The sequence below is a fragment of the Lepeophtheirus salmonis genome, chromosome 3, assembly GCF_016086655.4.
Source record: "Lepeophtheirus salmonis chromosome 3, UVic_Lsal_1.4, whole genome shotgun sequence".
Taxonomy (NCBI): Eukaryota; Metazoa; Arthropoda; class Copepoda; order Siphonostomatoida; family Caligidae; genus Lepeophtheirus; species Lepeophtheirus salmonis.
The window spans coordinates 5017447-5042038 of record NC_052133.2 but is presented as its reverse complement, the minus strand read 5'-3'; the positions used below and the strand labels follow the sequence as shown (position 1 = coordinate 5042038).

The 24592-nt window shown below is 35.3% G+C and overlaps 8 protein-coding genes across 11 annotated transcripts; 2 read left to right on the top strand and 6 right to left on the bottom strand.

Moving 5' to 3' along the window:
- Window positions 1-383: 383 nt before the first annotated feature.
- Window positions 384-3738, bottom strand: TER94 (Transitional endoplasmic reticulum ATPase TER94). Its single transcript, XM_040708285.2, has 9 exons — window positions 3528-3738; window positions 3182-3467; window positions 2868-3114; window positions 2420-2815; window positions 2122-2363; window positions 1526-2026; window positions 1016-1468; window positions 768-946; window positions 384-711 (listed from the first exon to the last, which is right to left on the bottom strand). Exons 1-9 carry the CDS (start codon window positions 3542-3544, stop codon window positions 630-632), a joined length of 2403 nt encoding a protein of 800 aa, XP_040564219.1. The 5' UTR covers window positions 3545-3738; the 3' UTR covers window positions 384-629.
- A 216-nt stretch (window positions 3739-3954) lies between these two features.
- On the top strand, window positions 3955-7551 carry LOC121114340 (probable ATP-dependent RNA helicase DHX34). The gene is made up of 3 exons (XM_040708279.2): window positions 3955-4254; window positions 4348-6474; window positions 6525-7551. Exons 1-3 carry the CDS (start codon window positions 3955-3957, stop codon window positions 7458-7460), a joined length of 3363 nt encoding a protein of 1120 aa, XP_040564213.1. The 3' UTR covers window positions 7461-7551.
- On the bottom strand, window positions 7449-8818 carry LOC121114350 (dnaJ homolog subfamily B member 9). Its single transcript, XM_040708297.2, has 3 exons — window positions 8506-8818; window positions 7908-8158; window positions 7449-7856 (listed from the first exon to the last, which is right to left on the bottom strand). The coding sequence occupies exons 1-3, from the start codon at window positions 8708-8710 to the stop codon at window positions 7704-7706; spliced, it is 609 nt and encodes a 202-aa protein (XP_040564231.1). The 5' UTR covers window positions 8711-8818; the 3' UTR covers window positions 7449-7703.
- Window positions 8819-9580: 762 nt separating this feature from the next.
- On the bottom strand, window positions 9581-13711 carry LOC121114346 (uncharacterized). 3 transcript variants are annotated; one of them, XM_040708288.2, is made up of 3 exons: window positions 13492-13711; window positions 12443-12517; window positions 9581-11513 (listed from the first exon to the last, which is right to left on the bottom strand). In XM_040708288.2, exons 1-3 carry the CDS (start codon window positions 13552-13554, stop codon window positions 10098-10100), a joined length of 1554 nt encoding a protein of 517 aa, XP_040564222.1. In that variant the 5' UTR covers window positions 13555-13711; the 3' UTR covers window positions 9581-10097. The 3 variants fall into 3 exon arrangements, with proteins under 3 accessions (XP_040564222.1, XP_040564226.1, XP_040564225.1); XM_040708292.2 differs by lacking the exon at window positions 13492-13711 and adding an exon at window positions 12645-12853; XM_040708291.2 differs by lacking the exon at window positions 13492-13711 and adding an exon at window positions 12649-12853.
- Window positions 13315-15664, top strand: MagR (Iron-sulfur cluster assembly 1 homolog MagR). Of its 2 annotated transcripts, XM_071886905.1 has the most exons (4): window positions 13315-13452; window positions 14767-15132; window positions 15198-15251; window positions 15304-15664. In XM_071886905.1, exons 2-4 carry the CDS (start codon window positions 15034-15036, stop codon window positions 15556-15558), a joined length of 408 nt encoding a protein of 135 aa, XP_071743006.1. In that variant the 5' UTR covers window positions 13315-13452; window positions 14767-15033; the 3' UTR covers window positions 15559-15664. The 2 variants fall into 2 exon arrangements, with proteins under 2 accessions (XP_071743006.1, XP_040564233.1); XM_040708299.2 differs by lacking the exon at window positions 13315-13452 and having other exon boundaries at window positions 13705-15132.
- A 471-nt stretch (window positions 15665-16135) lies between these two features.
- Window positions 16136-17416, bottom strand: LOC121114347 (uncharacterized). Its single transcript, XM_071886904.1, has 4 exons — window positions 17261-17416; window positions 16744-17189; window positions 16627-16680; window positions 16136-16553 (listed from the first exon to the last, which is right to left on the bottom strand). Exons 1-4 carry the CDS (start codon window positions 17345-17347, stop codon window positions 16238-16240), a joined length of 903 nt encoding a protein of 300 aa, XP_071743005.1. The 5' UTR covers window positions 17348-17416; the 3' UTR covers window positions 16136-16237.
- Window positions 17417-18339: 923 nt separating this feature from the next.
- On the bottom strand, window positions 18340-20882 carry barr (non-SMC condensin I complex subunit H). The gene has a single exon (XM_040708287.2). The coding sequence runs from the start codon at window positions 20473-20475 to the stop codon at window positions 18490-18492; it is 1986 nt and encodes a 661-aa protein (XP_040564221.1). The 5' UTR covers window positions 20476-20882; the 3' UTR covers window positions 18340-18489.
- A 292-nt stretch (window positions 20883-21174) lies between these two features.
- On the bottom strand, window positions 21175-24585 carry LOC121114341 (transmembrane protein 245). Its single transcript, XM_071886843.1, has 4 exons — window positions 24429-24585; window positions 23984-24310; window positions 21720-23949; window positions 21175-21653 (listed from the first exon to the last, which is right to left on the bottom strand). Exons 1-4 carry the CDS (start codon window positions 24583-24585, stop codon window positions 21605-21607), a joined length of 2763 nt encoding a protein of 920 aa, XP_071742944.1. The 3' UTR covers window positions 21175-21604.
- Between the last annotated feature and the right edge of the window lie 7 nt (window positions 24586-24592).

Here is a 24592-nt window from a genome sequence, read left to right as displayed (position 1 = left end):
TACAAACAAGTGACGATTTGCTACAGAAGAGGAGGAAATTTACACTTTTTCATACTTAATAAAGGGAAAAAAGTAATTTACTTGAACTTCGAAATCGATTATTTCCAGTATTTAACTACAGAAACATCATATTATGTTCAGTTAGATTGTTCCTAAGCAATCTATGAAATGAAAGAGATCAATTGTAATTATAGAAGTATATTGTTATTAATATTAAGGAATTGAAAGATTATATTTTGTGAGTTCCATATATGTGCATTTGTTAGCACTCATAGCTGAAGCAAAATGGATCATTAAAAAAATGATAATTGTGGGTTTTTCCTTTTCAAAAACAGGTGATGTATTGTTTATAATTACGATAATATGAGCCTTCAACAAATAGATTACAATTAAGGTGTATATATTTCGAAGTACAAAATATTTTTAAAGAGAAAAGTTAAATCCTATATATTACTTTAGTAATATTCATACATTTTATTTGCAATCAAAAATTAAAGATTTCAAACACCACAATACAGAACTTTTATTCATGGATTTATATTAAAGTCTTCTTTTAACAAAAGTTAAAACAGCATTTTCTGTACTAAAATTAAATATATTCAAAAAATTATCGGTCTCAATTTCCAATATTAACTATACAAATCCTCATCATCGTTTTCTTCGAAGTTCACTTGTCCCCCAGTATTAGAAACTCCAGATTCATTGGGGAATCTTAAAAGAATAGCATATTTTAATCAAATGGCAATATATTGCTAAAAAGTAATTACCTAAAGTTTGAGCCTCCTAAGCCTCTTGACTGTTGAAGAGTTTGTGAAAACATTTCATATTTGTTTATTTCTTGATCAGTCACTGATCTACGAGCAAACTTCATAGCCTCCTCAAAATGTTTTTTTGTCACTTCTGGGACAGGATCTTCTTCATCTGTATCCATTGAAGGTGCTCCCTCCTGAATGTTAAAAAAAAAGCATAAACCAATTATTATCGTTCCGACAAATGGATATAAAAATGAACCTACAGTGCTTTGTCTATCCCTCTCGCGTTTAATATCAGCATCTATGCTATCTCTGATTGCAAGTTTGCACGCTCTTTGGCAAATTTCTGTCAAATCAGCTCCAGAGAAACCTCTGGTCATTTTAGCTAAGTAGCTTAAGTCTACTTCTTTGGCGACGGGAGATTTCCTGAGATTTGATCTTAAAATGGAGACACGAGAGGCTTCGTCAGGCAAAGGAATATAAATAAGCTGATCCAATCGACCAGGACGCAAAATAGCAGAATCAATAATGTCTGGCCTGTTTGTTGCTCCAATAATGAATACATTTTTCTTACTTCCCATTCCATCCATTTCAGTCAAAATTTGATTGATTACACGATCGGCAGCACCCCCTGCATCACCTGAGCTACCACCACGAGACTTAGCAATGGAGTCGAGTTCGTCAAAAAATAAGACACATGGAGCAGCAGAACGGGCCTTAGATTAAAAATGGTGAATTACTGAACATGAAAAGGAATACATTAATTATCATACCTTATCAAAAATATCTCGTACATTAGCCTCAGACTCACCAAACCACATGGTCAAAAGTTCTGGGCCCTTTATAGAAATAAAATTAGCTTGGCATTCATTAGCTATAGCTTTAGCTAACAAAGTTTTACCACAACCAGGTGGACCATAGAAAAGAACTCCTCTGGATGGTTGCATACCAAATTTCAAAAATTTCTCAGGATGTTCAACGGGATATTGAACAAGTTCTTGTAATTCCAGTTTTACCTTCTCCAAACCACCAACATCTTCCCAAGAAACATTAGGTATCTCGACTACTGTTTCACGAATAGCAGATGGAGTCGATTTGGCCATAGCAAAACGGAAATTTTCCATTGTTACTGCTAAAGAGTTAAGAACTTCAGCATCAATACTGTCATCTTCAAGATCAATTAGATCCATTTTTTCTCGAATTTGTTGTAAAGCAGCTTCGGAACATAAAGACGCTAAATCTGCTCCAACATGTCCGTGACTTTCAGCCGCAATCTAAGTTGTTAGAAATGAGATAAAAATTAAATAATTATTTTTACCACTATACATGCACATCATTAATATTGTGTTAAAAACAAGACAATACTTACAGTTTCAAGATCCAAATCATCCGCTAATCGCATATTTTTGGTATGAATTCTTAAAATTTCAAGTCTTCCAACAGCGTCAGGAATACCAATGTCGACCTCCCTATCGAATCGACCGAATCTCCTCAATGCAGGGTCAATTGAATTAGGCCTGTTAGTTGCAGCCATTACAATTGTATTTGAACGTTGCTTCAAACCATCCATAAGGGTCAACAATTGTGAAACAATACGCCTCTCAACCTCACCTTAGATAAAACCATTGTATAATTAATCGTTTTAAGTTATTTTATAATAATAATACCATGGGTTTTTTCTCTTTTGGGAGCAATAGCGTCTAATTCGTCGATAAAAATGATAGCTGGAGCATTTTTATCAGCTTCTTCAAAAGCTTTTCTCAGATTTGATTCAGACTCTCCAGCCAATTTGGACATGATTTCGGAGCCATTGATCAAGAAAAAAAAAGCACCAGTTTCATTTGCAACTGCTCTAGCAAGAAGGGTCTTTCCAGTACCAGGTGGTCCGAACATGAGGATTCCGCGAGGTGGTTTTACTCCAATAGCTTTGAATAAACTTGGATGTCTAAGTGGAAGTTCAACCATTTCCTTAATTTGAGCCAATTGCTTTCGACAACCTCCAATGTCATCATAACCGATGGAATTTAAGCTTTCTTCTTCCTCTTCTCGCTTAATAGGCTCACCTACCAAAGAAGAACACTAGGAAATGAGTTATTAATCATAACATCAAGTTACCCTCGCAATGAATGATCGTTTCCGGGGCCACAATACAAAAGGGGGCAGGATCCGTTTCCACGACTTTGAATTCAACAGCTCTCATTCCTCCTCTTACGATAAAAGTATCACCTTTATGTACAGGACGGTAAGCTTCAAGAAAATACGGTTTGAGGAAGACGTCAAACCAATTACCAGTCAAGCCATCAACTGTATCATCAATGGGTAGGACATGAATTCTTTTCCCATACTTTGCATCCGGACAAGCCTGCAGTTAAAGGGAGTTCAGCTACATAGTATCATTATAAAGCATATTCAAAGACAAAGAAACTCACCTGTATGGAGACAATATCCCCAAGACGAACTCGCAAATTGTTACGGACAACACGATTCATACGGATTTTTCCGTCGTCCACAGTGTTATCTGACATGAGAATACAGATCGTCTCTTTGCGCTTCTTGCCTTTGAGCAGAACGGTGTCACCTCGGAAGAGCCCCAGCTCGTCCACCTTGCTTTGTTTCAGAGCCACCACGCTGTTATCATCCGTCACAGCTTCTTCCACAATCAAGCGATTGGGACGCTCCTTGGGTTTCAAAATGGCCGTCGCCAAATCATCTTTTCTGTTAAGGAGGAAAGGATTAGAGTCAGGACTGTGTGGGATGAGGGAAAAGAGATCTTACCCTCCAGCAGAAGCCATTGAGAAATAAGTTTGTTCGAAGGGAAGAGACGGATCAATTGGGAATGAAGGGAGCGATGTCAACTAGTAGTATCCAGTGGAAATGCAAGAGTCTGAGAAGGGACGATGATGAGTAGCTTTTTTATCAGCAGACAACTTCTTCTTTTCTTTCTTTCTTTCCCCTTTTTTCTTCTTTGCCGATTAACACTCTTCTCATTGGTCCAGGGGTTCTTCTCAGGAAGGCTTCCCATTGGTTCCACAACTCTCAGCTCTCCCTCTTCTAATCCATTTCAAATTCTCTAGCTACTCCATCACATCACATCACATAAATGCTGCAATGCACCGACGTCTAGCCGTACGGAACCGCTGGCCCCTCACTTAGAACCCAGCTCCTCCTTTTCCTCCCCCCCCCTTGTAAACGTCAACCTGACATGACTTACAAGAGAAGAAAAAGTTCTGACATTAGGAGGGAACGGGGCTCGAGCCGGATTTTTGATTTCGAGAAATGTCGCTCCAAACTTTGCAAAATCTTTTTTACAGAGAGGGATTTGATAAGTCGGGGTTCACAAGACTATGATGACTTTTGGAAGTTCCTTCGCTCCTATCAATGTTTCCAAGAGAAGAAAAGGCGGGAAGGGAAAGGGATGGAAGACGCTGATCCTCGCAGTGGAATCAGTTTTGATTTGCAGCCAAGCGATCCTAAAGATCTTCTGAATCGAATTCCATACCAAGTAGGATGTTTGATTCATCTCATTAATAATGATTAAGGAGTTACTCTAATGCAATCAATCCTATTTGGGTTGATTTATCATTACTTATTACAGGATCCGGATGACTACAATATCCTAACAGAGTCCATGATTAAAGAGTTCCAATACATTGTATCCCTCTATGTGGACTTTTTACAAAGAGAAAAGCTAAAAAAGCTCAAAAAACTAAAGGAGAGTCAATCTAACCTTCCTATCTCTGGTTATAGAAATGAAATTATTCAATCTTTAGTGCAAAAGCAAGTCGTCATTATTGCTGGCGATACGGGATGCGGAAAATCCACTCAAGTACCACAATTCTTATTGGAAGCTGGATATGAAAAAATTGCTTGCACGCAGCCCAGAAGATTAGCATGTATTGCACTAGCGAATCGAGTCGCGTATGAAACCCTTCACCAATTTGGTACTGAAGTGGGCTATCAAATACGTTTTGAAAAGAAACGGACTGATAAAACGCGAATCCTCTTTATAACTGAAGGGTTATTACTTAGACAAGTATTAACAGATCCAAAACTTGGTTCCTACAATGTTGTGATTTTGGACGAAGTGCATGAGAGGCATTTGAGTGGAGATTTTCTTCTTGGTATTGTCAAGTGTCTTCTTCGAGCAAGAGATGATTTAAAAGTGATTCTAATGAGTGCAACTATTAATATAGATTTGTTTCATAAATATTTTGCGCTTGAAGAAGCACCCATCATTCAAGTTCCAGGACGTTTATATCCTATTGAACTTCGTTATTTTCCTATACCAGATGTTGAACAAGGAGATGGGCTTAATCCTGCACCTTATATTCGTATTTTAAGATTGATAGATCAAAAGTACTCTAAAGATGATCGTGGGGATGTCTTAATATTTCTCAGTGGTCATAAAGAAATTAGAATTATAACCGATGCAACCAAAAGCTATTCAGAAAAAAGTGGGGGTAAATGGATTGTACTACCTCTCCATTCATCATTGTCTCTTGCTGATCAAGACAAAGTATTTAATTATGCTCCTCAAGGAGCTAGAAAATGTATTATATCAACAAATATAGCTGAAACTTCAATTACAATTGATGGTGTAAGATTCGTAGTAGATTCGGGAAAAGTTAAGGAAATGCACTATGATCCTTATTGTAAAATGAGACGTCTCAAGGAGTTTTGGATTTGTAATGCATCTGCTGAGCAACGTAAAGGTCGAGCTGGAAGAACTGGCCCAGGAGTTTGTTTTAGACTATATTCCGAAAAAGAAAAAGAAGCTCTTGCAAAGTTTTCGGTTCCTGAAATTCAAAGAGTCCATTTAGATAGTCTTGTTCTTCAAATGATATCCATGGGATTACCAAACGCGAGAAAATTTCCATTCATTGAACCTCCCCATCCTGAGAGTCTTGAAAATGCTATTATTACATTAAAAGAGCAAGATGCCATGAATGAGGATGAAACATTGACAGTATTGGGGTCTATGTTGTCAAACCTTCCCGTTGATGTAACTATTGGTAAAATGTTAATAATGGGTACATTGTTTTACCAAGTTGAATCTGTGCTTTCGCTAGCTGGAGCTCTTTCAATCCAAAGTCCTTTTACAAATGATGCTTATCAAAATCAAGAGTGTGTAGCTGCTAGAAAGAATCTCGATTCCGATCATGGAGATCCTATTACTTTATTGAATTCATATAGGGAATGGCTAACGGTCAAATCTAGAAATACTGAGAATAGTCGTAGATGGTGCAAAACTCGAGGACTTGAAGAACAAAGGTTCTATGAATTGACTAAATTGAGGAATCAATTTAAAGATATTTTGAAAGATGCCGGGCTTGTATGTGATGAAGACAATTCTTCAACTGGTCAATCCAGCATACAAAGAGCTGCTCGTCATGGCGAACTAAAACATTTAAGGGCACTAAAAAGGGAATGGCACAAGTCCGAGAATTCGAATAAAACCAAGAGGATATTAAAAATACAAAACTATGGTATTGAGGAGGATAATGAGTTAGACGAATCCTTCGATATAAAAGATATTGAGTTTCGTCTGAGGCATGATGACAAAAAAGTTAGAGAACTAATGGAAGGATCAAAAGCTTACTCTTATAAAGATTTGACTATTCTAAAGTTGATACTGACCTCTGGGTTGTATCCTCAATTAGCGATAAGCGATGAATTTAATAATATGAAAGGCTCGGGAGCAGACCAGCTGTTTCATACTAAGGTAGGTTAATCATTTAATTAATCAACTATATCAAATGTTTGTATAAATAGGTGAAGCCCTTCAATGTCCTACATCCTAACTCCTACTTTTCCAATAATCCTGAATTCATTTCCGTTGATGGCCTGGACATCGTGTCCGTCCCTGGCTTTCCATCTAAATATTCAGTTAGTGCCAAACACCAAATCCTAATCTATATGTCTCTTCTCGAAACCACTAAGTCCTACATTATGAATCCATTGCGTATGCCAGCTCTTCCCACTCTACTTTTGTTTTCAAAGACCATGGATACAGATAAATACATTTCTAGAATAGTTTTTGATTCATGGATTGAACTACGATTTCCAAATCCATTGATGTCTCAAAACCAAGTTGTCATTTCATTTATACTGAGAGACTCATGGAACAAATTACTCAAGTCTAAATTAGAATCTGATAGAAATGACAAACATTTCCAGGATGATCTGAAAAGTGATGGCTTCATTCTTGGTGATGATTTAGTTGACTTCATTCATCATAGTGAAATGAATTTCTCAATCAGAAGACTTTTACCTGGAGACATCAAGGTACTATATCGACCTAATAATTATGAGAAAGTGCCAGAATCTTTGGTCAACCCCTTCGTGGGTGAACCTAAAATAAATAGCCAAAAAGGTGGTATTCAGTTGAATGATGTTCTTACATACGACTGCATTGAATCCCTTAATGATAATATTGCAGAACTAACTTCCAACCCTAGCTGTGTGTATTGTGATGAAACTTCTTTTTCACACACACTTGAAAGAATGGAACATTATAGAGTTTGTTGGAAAAATAACGCATCAAAAAGAAAAGAAGGTATAAATAGGAGCAATGTCGAAGGAGGGGAGTCATCATCAAATAATAAAAATGGATACTTTTGTGATGATTGTTCTAAACTCTTACACTTGACGTCCACTGGCATACTTAGACATAAACAAAAGCATCGGCAAGAGAAGGAAAAAACATAAGAAATTTATTTTCTAGATAATAATATAATTTATGTAATTCAATTTAATAAAAAAATAACACTATAGATAAATACATTCTACGAATAACTAACATTTTTTTTTCAATATATATTTGTTTATTACGAAATAGATGCAAAGTTTATCAATAATCACAGAAAGAGATTCGGTTTGTGTAGCCGCCGATCTTAGTAGAGGTAAAAACAGAATGAATCGAAAATTTAAGAATAGAGACCTACTTTTAAATTAAGAGCAGGTCGTGTAGCTCGTTACAGTATTTCCAACCTGTTGCGTAACTGTATGACAACTACTAGAACTACCTCCATTTTTTTTCATGGTTCTGCTATTAACACCTTGAAACATGGAATCCTCATTGAGACTAAAAATATCCGAGTCGTCCTGCATAAAAAAAGGTCATATCAGATGTACAATTGAAATATATCGCCTTACATTGAAAAAATCTGGGAAGGCAAAGCCTTGATCTCCGGTAGCCTCAGCGTGACTTCGAAAGTGAGTGTCAAAATGAGAGGAGAAATGAGATCTCATGTTAATATCACCAAAAATGTCATCTTCAAACTGATTGAAGAATTCCTCAAAATTGAAATGGAAATTTCCTGCTCGACTTCCGTGTCCATGGAAATGTTGACTTCCATTCATATCATACTCCCTGCGCTTTTGTTCGTCACTCAGTACTTCATATGCTGAAAAAGATGAAAATTGATATGGATATAATAACAACAGTGAAGATCATATTTCATTGATATGAAATCATTTGTTATTCACGTATTCTGTTTCTTGGATTTATTTTCCAAGATTCACTTACATATTGTTATAATAAGTAATATTTATAATATTAATACATTGGGTTGGAACTTATATTATTTAAAAATAATGTATGAATCAATGTCCAAACTTTTCTAAATTTCTAATTTCAAGGTTATGATAATAAAATTAATATAATATTATTCAAAGGAAAACTGTAATTAAATACAGGATTTTAGGTCATAAGTAACTACTAATATGGAGGGTCAGAGTCATTCAAAATTACCTTCAGCAATTTCTCTAAACTGTTTTTCCGCATCAGGTGATTCATTTTTGTCGGGATGATACTTGAGAGCGAGTTTACGGAAGGCCTTTTTGATATCTCTTTCTGATGCTTTTTTATCCACTCCAAGAACCTTGTAGAAGTCTGACAATGCTTGACAAGTAGACAAACACAATAACACAAATTGGACCATTTGCTTCATTTCCATGACTTCTCCGTACTTACTTCTTAGAACAGATGAGAGATGATTAATAAATAATGGAACTGTCAAAACAAAATTTGTTAACTTTATATACACGAGGTGCTCTCCTATTGGCTATTAATAGGATGACGTCACCCAAATTAACGCATAGGTAGCAACCTTTTAATTTCATCTTTAATAGGTCTCCGCTTCTCTTCGAATATATATCTATAATTAATAATTATATTATTACTAATAATTCATTACTGCTTTACGGCAAGAATGATCGATAGAAGAGCTCCGGCCATCCACACTAACTAGTAGTAATAAATTATGAAATGGGATAATTTTCATTATTAATTTATTATCTCTTTCTCAGTTCCCCTTCTCTCGTTCTGTCATGAACGAGTAGACATATCGTGTCCAATACCTATTCGGAAAAACGAATTCCATTTGAATTATAGTAATAATTAATATTACTATATCAATAGTATTATGTTTTGCGATAAGTTCACCCTGTTACAAGAATAGAGGTTTATTCTCTTAAGTTTGATGTCCCTGGCTGGAAATACCAATATGTCTTGTTTATTATGGTTCATGTATATATTTTTTTTGCAGAGAAACATTTTCCTTCGACAAAATAAGGGTATCTCTTTATAATGATAATTATTAACATCATGTGCAGTAGTTAAGCTTCAGCATATTATTTTAATGAAAGAAACTTATTTTTTTTTAAGGGTTGATTACTATAGGAATGCCTTTTAGTAAATAATATTTATTATTCGATCATATAAAAATTCAAAATCATATCAAACTTTTATCGTATTTTTTTTTTCTTCTTCATATTTTAAATCACAATCTCCCATAAATTATAGCTCGCTAAACATCAATATTACATAATATTTTAATATATAAATATATTTTGAAATAAATTTAAATTTTTCAAACATTTTTCACAGCACTTATTACCCCTCAAAACAAGGACAAAATTATGTAAGGGAGAGGGCCTTTAAATAGAAAAATAAATTTGAGTTTGTATTTTGTTTTTTAATATGTTTTTAAGACTTTTAGTTTTTTTTCTTTAATTATTTTCCTTGATGATTATGATACTTAATTAACGATCATTTCAACAACTCCAACAAGAAAAAAAAGCAATAATAAATTATATAAATTAAACTACTAATAAGACAATGCTATGAAAATCAACAACATTTCATTGTGTGTGTGGTTTTTTCGCAAAAAGAATTTAATAAGAAATGTATTAAATTTAACTAAAAAAATTATGAACCTTGGGGACGACAAAAACTGTGACGGAAATTCTAATGATGATTAAGTGATAATTTCAATTAATCAATCTCCCTCCTCCTCCTAATTATTATATCATAATTATTATTTATAGCACTGCAACTAATTCTCAATCAATAATGCAATAAGGAAGTATATAGAGTAAGTCTCCTTCTTTGCTCGTCTTTCCAACAACTTCATGCCACTCGTGGAATGCACCTTCAGCATCAAAATTTCCGGTCAAGCTCTCTACTTGGTCTGTATGTAATTTTTCAACTAACTCATCCGTGATTTCCGCTTTGGGTTCTTTTTTAATGGGTATGAGGCCGTCTATCTCCTCTTCATCCTCTTCTTTCGCTATTTCCCTTTGAATTTCGGCTAGAATTTCTTCACGATTGATAGGAGGTAATTGACTTAGTATAGCGTCCACTGCATCCCCCTTCTCTTCGTTGTTAGATGGTGGATGCAAGGCTGCAGCTGATGAGCATCGGGTACTTGAAGTAGAATCAATAGGATCTGGTGAAGTGGCAGAAGAGCTAACAGGTGGAGATAAACGATCCTGAGAGTCAAAGAATCGACTCATGAGTTGGGAATTCGTTTCTTGTTGCGAGGAAGGTAATTCAGTGTTATTATCATTATGAAGAGCATGATGATGATGATTGTTCTCGTTTAAATTATTACTAACGAGAACTGGACTTTGAGATCGAAGAGCAAGCTGTTGGACCAGATCTTGGGTGGTTAAAACTTTACCAGAAGCTTTCCTGACAGACTGCATTTGTCTTTGCAAGGTATCTGGTTTTTGTTCTGCCAGTTTTTTGGGCATTCGAGTCTTCCGTTGTAGCTGTTGCTTACTAAAGGAAGAATTCGACTCATTATTGTCATCCTCAGGAGATAGAAAACTATTCTTGTTAGAATCAGGCACAGATTGCTTAGCAGCATTATCACTATCAGCCACGCTCACAAATGAGTCCTTGGTATCCGTATCAAGGAGAAAATCCTGGTCTCCATTGGCACGTACCCGTTTTCCGGGAGGAACTACAAGATTGGGAGAGCAATCCTTCCGTAAGCGTTTATTTGCAGGGTTAGTTTTTGAAACAGAATCAATGACAACAGGACTGACTGGGCGGCCATTACTATTATTTAATCGAGTGGTGGCAGTCGTAGGTGTAGTAGGCCGAGATAGACCAGGACTAGTAGAGGCGCTTGAGGGAAGTGAATGGTTGTTGTTGATTATCCCAGGACTCGTATTTCGTACTCCATTCGATAGAGGTCGAATTGCTGGACTCAGATGTCTATTTTTCACAGATGAAAAAGATGGGTTGTAAGACCCCCCATTCAATGTTGGCTTCTCAGTAGTCGCAGTAGTATGATTCTGAACAATAAGTGAACCAGCACCACCACCCCCTGGTGGGGGAGTCTCTGTCGTCGAATTGGGTACCACGAGTAACTGACGCCATTTCTTTACAAGGGATTTAGCTCGATTTGCAAGAAGTTTGTCTTGGGCCTTTCGGCGAAGCTCATTTATGTGTTTACCAAGTCGGGTGGCCTAAAAAGAGGATTCATTTGTTACTTTCTGCTTACTATTTAATATTTATGTACTTGATATAATAAGAATACTATGCCGCCCTAGGTAGGAACATGTTATAAACAAGAAGGATAATTAATTATACGTTTATTATACTATTTTAGTATGATTGCTTAGGTATAAATAATTTATTCAAGTTATAAGTAACCCTGCATTGCCAACATACATCAAAAATTCATAACCCAAATCTACGCAGCAAATCAAGTATAATAGTTTGATCATTTGTATTATACAGAAGAATCAACTTAGCATTTGCCTTCTCTTTCTTCATTAAAAGAGTATGTGTCCAACATCAGTCAGCCACATAGCACTCTATTCTACACCTCAAGCGGAAATCCTACTACTACCACTACTACATTACAGAGAGAAGGAAACACAGATTCGAAGGTCTCGAGATAACATATACTTAAAAACATAATATTGTTATGTACATGTATTATTTTTATGAAGTAATATCCCCCTTGTCTTTCTAGTCCTCCCCCCACCCCTCCCTTCTTCCTCCTTCCTACCTCATCCAACTTACAAATATATTTGTTATTCATTTAATACTAACACACTAATATTAAACTTGATAAAATATAAGGAACAGCACTGCCAAGTGAATTGCGTGTCTGTATTACTCGCACACGTTTGTTTCTCTCCTTTCGCAGATGTCACTCCCCCCTTTATTTTTTTTTTGTATGATAGACCCCGCTGCAGCCAATGATCTCCCTCCCTCCCTCTCTCTCTCCATACAGTCAGCACAGTTGCGTCTAAATATACATTAAAATGTATTGGTGTATACAGTATCTCAGATATTTTCGTTGCAAAACTAACGCATTTGAGAATGTAGTACATTTAACATTGATATATATATACAGTATGTACAAGATTCTATATAATATTTGTACCTCCAACGCCTCTTTAGTAATCGCATAATTTTCGAGTTGAGATAGCACATCCACGACGACGCCCATGTCCACGACCTAAGGAGGATATATAAAAACAGTCATTAATTGATGCATTATTTTATTAAGTAGACGAGTCTAGAGAATTCAAAGCAAATGGTCTCTCACTAGTAGTAGTGGTATTAGCCAGTAATAGGGTACCTACATACATGCAATGAGAGGCCCTCATCCCGCCCGCAATTCCTAGCGATCAAGTTTTTCAACATATTATGATTACTGTAGTAGTGACCTTGAGGAGTTCATCTCCTCAGCCGCAATAAGGCAGGCAACGATATAGAAATAAAGATAATCTAAGGTCTATTGTATAATTTTAAGGTGAAAATAGACATTCTAGGGAATCAGTATACAAGAAATAAAACAAGAGGAGAGACAAGTAGTCATAAAAGGAGAGAGTGAGAAAGAACGATATGAGAGGAAAGAGAGGCAAGACGAGTTGTGGTGTTAGTCGTTTTGTGCGTGCGTGCGATTGAGGAGGGGGGAGAGTGGGACATTAAGAGAGAGAGGAAAGAAGAAAAGAGAAAAAAGAAAGAAAGAAATAATTAAAAAGTCGTGACTGTACGAATTGATAAAGCTCAGTTGTTAGGGCTCGAGAAGGAGGACAATGAAAAGGGAGGAAAGGAAGAATCGGCGAGCGTAATCCTTGGATTTTCATTTGTTGAGAGACTATGAGTCAAGGCAGTTAGTTCCAATAAGTTCTTTCTTCGCAGGCCGAGCGCTTCTTCTTATTTATTGTTATTTCTCTGGAAGTAGAGTTGCGTCTCCTTCACCGCACATCGTTCGTTCATTACCAGCTTTTTTCCACTCTTTTTTTTTGACTAAAGCACCACACATTTTCAGACTTAAAAAACACCATAGAAGCCTTCTTTTTCCCTTTCTTTTCTCCTTCGTGTTTTGTCTTCGGATATTTTATTTCTCCGTGATCAAGTGACTCATCGTGATTTCCCCTTTTACTAGTAAGAGACCAGATAAATCGAAATAAAAAAGCGCCTTACATTATATTCCTGATCGAGCCCCGTAAATAATTTATCTCTTATTTGCAAGATCGGTTGCTGCATGAATATCTTATATTTAGTTTATAAAAATTGTATATATTTCAAAAAAAAGTGGAGCCCACGTGCAGAGTCGCGAATTTTTACAGTAAATCGAAATTTCTCAATTTTTCTTTCTTTGCCTGCGACGCGACCTGTTCGCTACGAAGGCAAATTTGGGACTGACTTAATTGAGAACATGCGCTTAGATATGTTCTCATGACGTCATAAACGCTTGCCTAAACGATGGAAGCGTGCACGCATTCTTCTCGCTGCTGCTACAAAGCTGATAAAAGGAATAAGAAAATTTTAAAAAGTGGCGCGAGAAAATTTAATTATTTTTATAAATACTAATAAGTAATAGATTATTTGATATTAGTACTACTAGCTTCATGTCAGATGTGTAATAAAACCATCAACGACATACTACATAAATGATTGACAACATAAACACGATCAATACAATTATATGTCGGAATGTTGGCAGCTTTTTTGACGATGACGCTTTGGATGTTGTTAATTTAGGGATATTCATTAATAATATTTACTTACTTTGAACTTAGGAGAAATACAAAACGTTCATTTACATCTATTAAATTTTAAAGTATTGATTTTAGCTATCAATAAATGCTAGGAATGTATGTTACCTAGCAAATTCATATGCGAAAAAATCGTCCAGTTTGACTAAATGAACGCAATAAAATAAATAGAACTCAGGAATTCCTTAAATCACAAACAATCATTACTTGTATTTTGTAAAAATAGTACTATCATAATTGAAATTGATACATAATACATTTTGTGAAAATAATTTAGTAATCATTGTAACGCCAGGATTTATTTATCTTTTTTTACTCTACAGAATTATATATTATTCATTAATTAAGTGCAATTTTGTACATCATGGAATACAATGTAACCAGTAAATTTGTACTATAGTATTAATTCTATTTAAAAATCGTATTCTTCAATTTTTATTGATATATATTCGTAATTGATTATAATTTGTACATTACATCAAATTAGAGAGGCCTAGACTCCTTGATTATTATTATTTCTAAATAACTCATTAAATAAAAAACAATATATATGTACAAACATATAATGATTATTTATTAAATAGCATGAAACTACCAAGATATAAAGTAAATTATAGCAAATAGCCAGGAAATTCACTTTTTATTATTAACGTAACCGTCAACTAGCTAGCAAACAAATTTAGTTCAGTTTGTTTTTCAGCTGATATTATTTGATGACGACATCATAAAAGAAGGACTAATAAACAATACATAAAATTACAAAAAAATGGAAAATATATTTCTAATTACAGCAAGGTTAACCTACTAAAGCCAGCGTCTGCCCACATCTATCGTTGAGGGGAAAACTGTCACGTGATTCATATGACGTAATGCCAGATCATATAGAATTACATAAAAATCAATGTTTTATAAAATGTCAAGTAGAAATACTAAATAGTAAATAAATATATCAAATTCGTAATTTATTATGTTGAGTAGTGCCCATTTTATCCGTACTGCGGCTTCAGCGACGGTACGATCCGTGAAGAAACGGCCGATCATCCCATCCCGAGCAGCTTTAGTCATGGTAATTCTTTTTGAACATTTTTATATTTAAATTGACTGACGGTTATTGATGTTATCCTTTTGTAGACCCCATCCGCTGTTCGTCGGATTAAAGAATTGGTTGAGGAGCGCCATGAATGCGTGAGTGAATTTCAAAATTATATAGAATATTCTTTAAGCTTTATGAATTCAGATCGGGCTCCGAATTGGGGTGAAACAAAGAGGATGTAATGGAATGAGCTACGTTCTCGACTATGCCATACAAAAAGAAAAGCACGATGAGGAAGTCATCCAAGACGGAGTCAAAATTTTCATAGATAAGAAAGCTCAGCTTAGTATTTTAGGAACTGAAATGGATTATGTAGATTCAAATTTATCAGCTGAATTTGTATTTAACAATCCGAATATTAAAGGAACTTGTGGATGTGGAGAGAGTTTCTCTATTTAAATCAGGGAATTAAAATAGTTAAATCGCGGACCTATGATAATCGGCTCGATTGTAACTTAATATTTGTGTCTTTAATAAAATTCATGCAGAGAATGTTTTAAGTTAACTTGGGTTGTTTTAATCAATTGTTAATGTTGACTATGTCTCTTCATGAGAAGAGTCGGGAGCTGAAGAGGAAGGCTCATCAAATAGTTGATGCTGTCGAAGGAATTTACGTGTAGACAAAGATAAATGGTGCTCAGAGAGTCCAAAGGGCCTATTCAGTCCTTCCACCGCTGTTCTAGGCGATCGTGTTTGAGCAACATGGGATAATTGATCGTCTGTTAGATACTTCAACGCTGCCGTATTTATTATGAGACTAGCATCAGAGGAAGCATTTGGAAGGACAGAATCCAAACATGAAGATTCTCGGGCTTTAGGTTCATAAAAAGTGTCTACAGGATTGCGCTCCTTCACGTCTGAAAGGAAATCTGACGGCTTCAAGAAACTAGCGCCCATTTGTTTAACTCGATCTACGGTCTCAATCAGTGTTACATTCGTACATGATGATTTAGAAAGGTTTTCCTGATTAAGAGGTGATACATTGGAGCATTGAGAAGGGCTCAAGAGACGCTGTACTTGACTTCTATATAGTTTAAAAATAAAACTTAGTTTAATACATATTATCATTAATCAACAATCATACCAAAATTTTTTCAAACTGCTCTTCAGAATAACTGCTCTCACTTGAAGTTTCAACTTTTCCATAATTACTGGCGCTCTCCCCTAAAAGTATACTTTGTGTTCTTGAATCCTGGAGAATTTCAAGATTAGAGCATAATGATAAGGAAGTTTTATTAGTTGCTATATCATCGATAAGTCTCATTATTTGACTATTTTGGACATCGTGAAACCTGCGAGATAAATTCATGGATGTATTTGTTCCAGCTTGTTTTTTATTGGGCGTAGAAGGGGCTGAAGTTTGAGTGAAATTGTCAGAAATATTTCGTGTTAAACTAAATGAAAAAATAATAGCGATAAATAAATTTGCTGATTAACCAAACCAATAAGATAAAATTGTATATTTACCACATATGTATATCATTAGAGTCTTCATTGCAATCATCATTGATGGTGTTCGACCTAAAGTAATGTTTTCAATAGATATTGATAAAAATATTTCATGTTTCATTTGCAAAATAAGACCTTATTGAGATATAAACGTCATTTGTAGTTTCCTCACTAGGAACCAGGGGATGAATTCCTTTATTCGCATCTGGAGTAGGATGAATTCCTTTATTCATACCTGAAGTAGGAGGAATTAAATTCTCGGAAGAAGAATTAGTTTTCTTATTATTTTCGGCCTGTATGGACAAAAGTCTTTGGACCTGACTTTGAAGTTTGACCAATTGATCACTTTGAAGTCGAAGGATATTCAATACATCTTCAGACTTACAAGATGTGTCCAATTTATTTTCGGACGACTTGTTCAGTGGTGATAAACCGGGAGGCTCTAAATTCTTCGAGAAAGCTTCAGAAGAAATTGTAGGAACACGACACTCATTAGAAATTGAAGGTTCAGCTGAGGCAGATTCTTTTATAGACGGAACAAATAGTGATATTTCGGGAACTAAGGGCTGAACTTTGGGAATCTAAGAGTCAGGTGAGGAAAATACTATGCATAAAAACACAATTGAGATTCTTAATTAAGAAAATTTCTTACAGCATCATGAAGTGTAGCATATGAAGGAGGGGGATTTTTTCTCGGTTGAAGTTCTGCGAGTTCATTTTCCGACCAAAAACCATTCATTTTTAAATTTAGATAGCTCTTTCTCAAAGGCTCTAGATAATATAAAAAGATAATAGTATTATGAGGAATAGAAAAGCAGGTAAATATATACCCTTATAAAAACAATATTTTTTTTATTGAATTATTTTTATATATGTATATATATATACTTAAACATAGGTATGTTTAATAGGTGATAACTTAATAGTAATGCATAAGAAATAACAAGGAACGAACAATATTTTTTAAACTAATGCTAATCCAAGGATTGAATCTTTTTAATAGATTCCTTAAAGACTTGATGTTGAGTATAGATATTTTCTTCCTCTGCTGTGTAATGGGCGTTAGTATTATTTTTAATCATTTTACAAATGTGTTTTAAGGTATTCCCAGCAGAATCAATTTGTCTTTTTAATTGTAATTGCTGCCTCTTTTCTTGGATACGATAACATTTGAAACGGAGACGGTGCTGCTGAAGACCAGATCTTGCCATTGAAATTACTTTGGATGTATCATTCAAGAACTTTTTCATTTCATCGTTGAAATCACCTTCATGTAGAGTAGACGAGTAGGATGAAGGATTCCCCATGTGACTCTTACACTCTAACTTTGCATAATAATATTTTTTTCGTCGACTCTCAAGCTCCTTGTCCCATTCGTTTAACTCAGATTGTAATCGCTGGGAGTGATTTTGAATACTTTTTATCTTTTCATTTAAAATATTGAAGACAGACTCAATTTTTGGTCCTATGATTCTGTCAGGTTCATAAGACAAAAGTTTATAAAACAATTCTCCGCCATCTCCATCTTTATTTAGAGAATGAGCAGTGGCTCTTACACAGAGGCGAAACATTTTCTTCAAACGTTCTTCAGGCGTGAGATCCAAAGTTATTAAGGATAATTGATCTTCGAAGGGTATATTTGATGAAGTAATAAGTGATCGTCGGCGCTGAAGGGACTTATTTTGAATTGGTGGTTTTTTCCTTTCATCTAGGGATTCTAACTCATCCATGTTTCTGTAGAAAGATAAAAAGATAATTTCTTTTTAAAATTGCATATAGCTAAATGCAGTATATTTTAATTTAAAAAAGATTTCAAATGAAGTAAAATGGAAAATATAAGTATGTAGATATATAAATACATATGAGTAAAGTAGATATTCATCAACCCTGGGAAATTATAAAGTCTCTTAAATCCTGACTGCCTTCCAGCTTCAACGAGTGCTCGTTACAAAGATGCAATAGTGCTGCAAAAGCAAGAGGAACACTCAGATTTTCAACCATTTTAACAGGCATTTGTGTGGAGGTTTCCAAACTTTTGAATAATTGACTGAATTTTTTAATCCCTTTCATTTTTCTTGTTGTTTCTTCGGATTCATTGTCATTCAAATTTTCCTTCTCTTCCTCTTCCGAACGCAAAATATCCCACTCAACATATTTCAGCCTCTTCATATCGACTTTTTTGGCTAATTTGGCGTAAGAAATATTTATTTTTTCTACTTTATTAGGTGCTGAGACCAATCCATCATATTCTACAGAATGATCATCATTGTTCATTGTCCGTGGTTCGTCATAATTCTCCGTATCCATGTCCGCAGGACAAAAATTTTCAGCATCATTTGGATTATCATAGTCGTAATTATCAATATCCTCTAATGTATCTTGGTCTCTATTAGATTGGACAGACTTCCAATTTTTTGATAATTTGGATGGTATAATATCAATACAGTCTAGATTAACAAAGTCACTACCCTTGTAGCGCAATTCTTCTGGGCACATACGCTTATCTTCAGTCCAACTTTGCACAGTCTTTTGTTGCAGTCGAGTAGTTTTCTTTGGTTTACCCATAAGACGCAAAACAGTCTGCAAACATGAACTTTTTTCATCAATTTGAGTAAATTCTAAGGGCTGATCCTCTTTTTGAGTCTTCTTCTTCGAATTCAGTTTTTTATCATCTTCAATTTCTGCACGAATTGTTTGTTGACGAAATTTCCAATGTTTTGGTCCAGCAAATGACCCCATTCGACTATTATCAAAATAGGAGTACTCTAAAGGTACTGACGTAAGAATTTCCCTCAGATTGTCTGTAAACACCATTCCATGAGACTTCAATTGAACATTTATATGAGATTCCATAATAGGTTCTTCAGCACTATTGGGCGGAATGTTATCAATAACAGCATCTGCAGCAGTAAAGTCATCGAAATCCTCAGGAACGGGTGCATTAATATCAAAAGCATGTTCATCGTCTTTTTGAGTGGATGTCATGGGTTGAGAAAATCCTATAATAGAACTATTTAAATCATCTTCTTCAAGTTTCCATTCTTTAAAATTGAATCCTTCGAATGCCGGACAGGTAACACTGTCAGCAACAGACTCCTTGGATATCTTAACAGATAATTCCCAGTCCTCTAAGTGAGTGGATATATAATTATGCTGATGGAGAAGAGCATCAGGATCCCAAACAAGTTTAGCATCATCATTTAGTTCTAAGAGCGTGTTGATGAAGTAGTTTCCTCCTCCACCTGTGTCGTACTGAGAAGTCGTTTTCTTAAAGAGTGGATCCACGTCAAGAGTCATTTCAAATTTAGACAAAGTGATGTTCTTTATGTTTTTTTCCACGGTACTTTTGGACCTTTTTTGAGTTTTCTTCTTTTGAGTAAGGAGTCCCTCCTCATCTTCCTCCTCTTGAGCATCGCAACCGGAGCCCTTCTTCTCCTCAGCAGTGGAGCCCACTCCTTCCGCCAGTTTGAGTGCGTCTGTATGCACAGAGTCCACCCGGTAAGCATAGATCTTGGTGGAAGCGTCAAGGGCACAGGAAGCCGCTTGGAAGTTGTTCCCTTCGTCCACACCTTTCTTTCCTTTGGAACTGAACTTCTCCGCCATGTAGTCGATCAGCTTGAGGGAAAATGCATTCTTCACGTTGATCTTGTTCTCTGCTGAGAGCTTGATGCAATTCGTATAGTGCTCCGCCAAAAAGGCTGCACTCTTCTTCGGACTTTCATCTCGCACGGGCGTCAAACCCACTGCGGATTGACGCTTCTTCTGACGGCTTCTTCTCTCAAGGGCCTCATCCAACGAGTCTTCTTCTTCCAACATTTTGTGAACCATTGGAGTCGCTACCATAGAACTCCTTCGTCGAAAACCCATTCTCAAAACACACAATTTTATATTAATTCATTCATTCATTATTTGTGTAATTATAATAATTAAACTAGTCTCCAAAAGCCTAAGGTTCCGTGAGTCTCCCAAATTTGTAATTCGGATCCACAACAAGAAACAAAAACTTAAATTGAATTCACATCATTTACAGCCGCCAATTTTGTAAGCAAGGGTACCATATGCTGAATACATTCATTCCCATGTTCATCTCTTATTAATTAAAATTGGTACTCTTCATTATTTACAATCAGATCATCAAAAAACTATCTTTCCAGAATTTCAAAATAAAGTCATGACTCATGACGTGATCCAAGTCAGCTTGCATCAAGATTCTACATCTTATAATCTTTCTTAATTATGATGGAGTAAAATGGATGTTGTGACATCTCAAACGAGCATATAAAATACCTCAACAATATATTATTCAATGATAAGTTGTAACAAAATAAACATTTTATGGTGAATGACTATATTTCTTCTTTGATATAAAAGTAGCAAAATTATATGACAGCTTCCTAGCTATTCCCTCCATTTTTCTAAAAGTCATAGCATTAGCTGATATGTTTTCTCATCAATGTTACCATATTTTTTATGACATCACCTCTAAATTAATTTACATGGCCCTCCCCCTCAAGATTCAGGAAACAATTATCACATAAGAAAACTCCGAGAAATACGACTATCATGTTTCAGATGTTCAAATGATATTTATTCAGTGTTAAAAAATTTCAGGAATACATATAATTTCTTGACATAAGTCATCATGACCAAAACTTTCCCAAAATTATAAAATATAGAATAATCCATAATATAAATATATAATAGTAATCTATAAAAGGCGTAAGAAACTGACCATCTATGTAAAAGAAAAGTAGTAAACTTCTCGACCCCTTAATTATTTGTTTAAATGCTTGGTTAGCACAAGTGATGCAGTGATGATAAGAATTATATCTTTGGATAAGAATACAGTCGTAATTTGCTTTTACAGAATGAATTTATTTGAAGCATTAAATGATTTTTAAAAAAAAGGAAAAGGACTGTAATTCTATCAAAGAAGGTTGACTAATACTAAAAATATCATTGACAATTGGTAGTGCAGGAACACTCCTGATCAAGATTAGTAAATAAGAGAATGATCTAAGATACGTGCAACAGCCTTTCTCCACCTATTAAAGCAAATAACATTAAAGCTATATATAAATAAGATGCCTTTTTATAATATAGTGTCCGACCGTTTCAAATTTGGAGTTTTAAATGTCGTAGATCCGATATTTTCAGCAGGATGATCTATTGCCATAAACCCAGTATAAACTGTAAGAACCACATACACCGCACAAACGATGAGAGGTCCATAAATAGCTCCAGGAACGCCGAAACAATAAATACCACCCACAATACTCAGACCAGTAATCCAAGGATGAATACCTCTTTTAACTTCAGCATAAATGGATGCATCTACTAAACACATGGGAGCAAAATGGCAAAGTACTAGGCATATTGCTGAGGCGATACGACCCTTGGAAAACCAAAGTTCAAGAGCTGCTGGAATTGCAACAAGAAATTGACCAGCAACAGGTACAGCTGCCAAAAAAGTTGCTGCAAGTACCGGAACCATGACAATGCTCGCGCTGAATAATGTATGAGTTAAGTAAGTCCAAAGGCCATAGAAGGAAGCCATTTTGAAAGTTATTATGAAAACACTTTTGATTGCCTTGTTCATAGCAGTAGCAAAGTCATCTCCCATAACACTAAGTTCAGACATTACTACTAATGGAATATAATTTCTATCGCTTGCACTCAACAAATAAAAAAGTGCTGTAAAATAAACCACCAATCCAATCATAAAATTGATAAAACCACTTCCACTGTGAAACAAAACTAGCAATAACTCGATTAAAAGGCTAATAACGATACCAAAGTTTCCTTTAACAAGAAACCAAGCATGTTCCAGAACAGAAGTAATCATTCCCATATTCTCATGTGCAAAGTTAGAAATTAAAGAAAAGGAAAAATTATTCTTCATCTTTGATGCAATGTCTCCAACTGAAGATGAGATAGCTTCTTCGTTAATATGTGGCCCAACCTTGGCCTCACTTCCAATATTATTTCTATCAAGCCAGTACTGATACATACGGTCAAATAACGTTAAAACATCCTGTTCAAATTCGCCATTATCTTTATCAGAAATATTGTTCTGTTTTAAAAAGTTGGAAATATAAGAGCGTCCCTGGGTGTAAGCAGTCTCGACATAGGACTCAGTTCCTTCAAATACGCCCAAACCTTGAAATATTGATGAATTTGATAGTTCAGATACAACCTCCCCAGATGTTTGAATAATATACATGCATTCGTGATACAATTGGAAAGTAACAAATATTCCAGTAATCAGTAAGACAACGATAAGAGATAATATTAAACATCCCGTAACAAAAACATCTGCAAATTCTGGAAGAAGCTTCAAAGCCCTTTTCTCAGCTTTGAAATACATTTTTCCGAAGTATCTAAAGTGATAAGGGACCAAAAAAGACTCATTATCCTTCATCCAGAAACAAAATCGAGATGAGCATTCCTCCCACTTGGATTCAATTGCACTGTCCAATTCAAGATAAAAGCATAACCTTTTTATAACGTAACATGCGGTGGGTAAAGGTAAAAGATGAAGTAACATAGGATGAACCCAAAGTTGAATTATACAACAAGCCCAAAAAACCCAACTGATATATATGTAACTTGCTGTAGGTTCATCAGTGGTTATGGTTCCAAGGATTGAATCCCTTCTGCAAACGAGTACTCTACGTGGTTTACTCCGCAAGTGAGAACTTGAATATACCATTGATCCAGAAGAAAAGTGTCTTTGAGAGGCATCTGTTTCACGACGAAGAGCTGAAATTCCGGGATGAGTAACTGGAGTTTCTAGGACAGAACGTTTGGGATTAGGAACATCCTTAATATCAGGGAAAGGAGTAGAGGATATGGGCTGATTTTTATCAACAAACTCTTCTTCCTCTTCGATTTTTTCCTCCTCCTTATCCTGAGTGCCCTCGTCGTCGACATTTTCACAAACTAGGGGACACTTTTCTTCTTCTCTGTTAAAACTTTTAAGCAAATCAAAGACATAATTTTGTATAGCTTCTCTCGGTCTTGGATCACAAGGTCTATGTGCTTGAGCAGAATCCTCTGGAGAACTAATGCCCAGATAGAAAATACTCAACATTATAAACAATCCAAAATAAAATAGAGGTAAAGGTAACGTATGGAAAAGTGTACAACCAACAAGAGCCCAAATGACATTACAATAGAACTTGAGAAATACTTTCTGAATAACATTATTTGTAGGAAGTAAAACCAAACATCCAAGATATCCAAATAATAGAGTTAATAAAATAGGCAACGAAACAACTTGACCAAGGATTCTCCATATGTTGAGGATATAATAATCTATTAGTAGAAAAATAATTAGAACTTTACTCTCTAAAAATTAAATCCATATTTGTCTAACCAATTATTTCCAGGACCACAGATAGTTGAAAACAGTATTCGTAGACACAATAACCAAAAGGAACGACAAAAGCAGCAAGAAGTAGAACTTTGACATTTTGAATTAAAAGATATTCACCAAGAAAATCACAGAGGGAATTAAATGCACGAGGCGCACTTTTAAAAGCAATCACTAAGGCAGGTTCATCAACATCATTATTTCGTAGGAAATTCTTCAAGGAATCCGTCAAATATGCTTTGTATGGAAACAAAACAAATCCCGTCAGAAGGGCCCAGAACAAAGGAACAAGAAAGGGCTCAAGTACAATCAGTGAATAATATGACCCTGAAAGAAAAATGAAATATTATTGTATGTATAATACAATTGTCAACTACATATTTGTACTATATTGAGATTTTTTTATGTATTTTTTGAAAATCAACCTAATAAAAGTTCATCTCACCAATGGAAAGAAGACACAATGCTCCCAGAGCCAGAGCACTGTATATGGCTACACGGATCTCATCATCTCGCTTTTTAGCATTAGTATCCGTGAACCAATTTTCCACGGCTCCAAAAGGAGATGCCACCTGTCGAGGAGCTCTGCTCAGGTCCTCCATGAGAGTT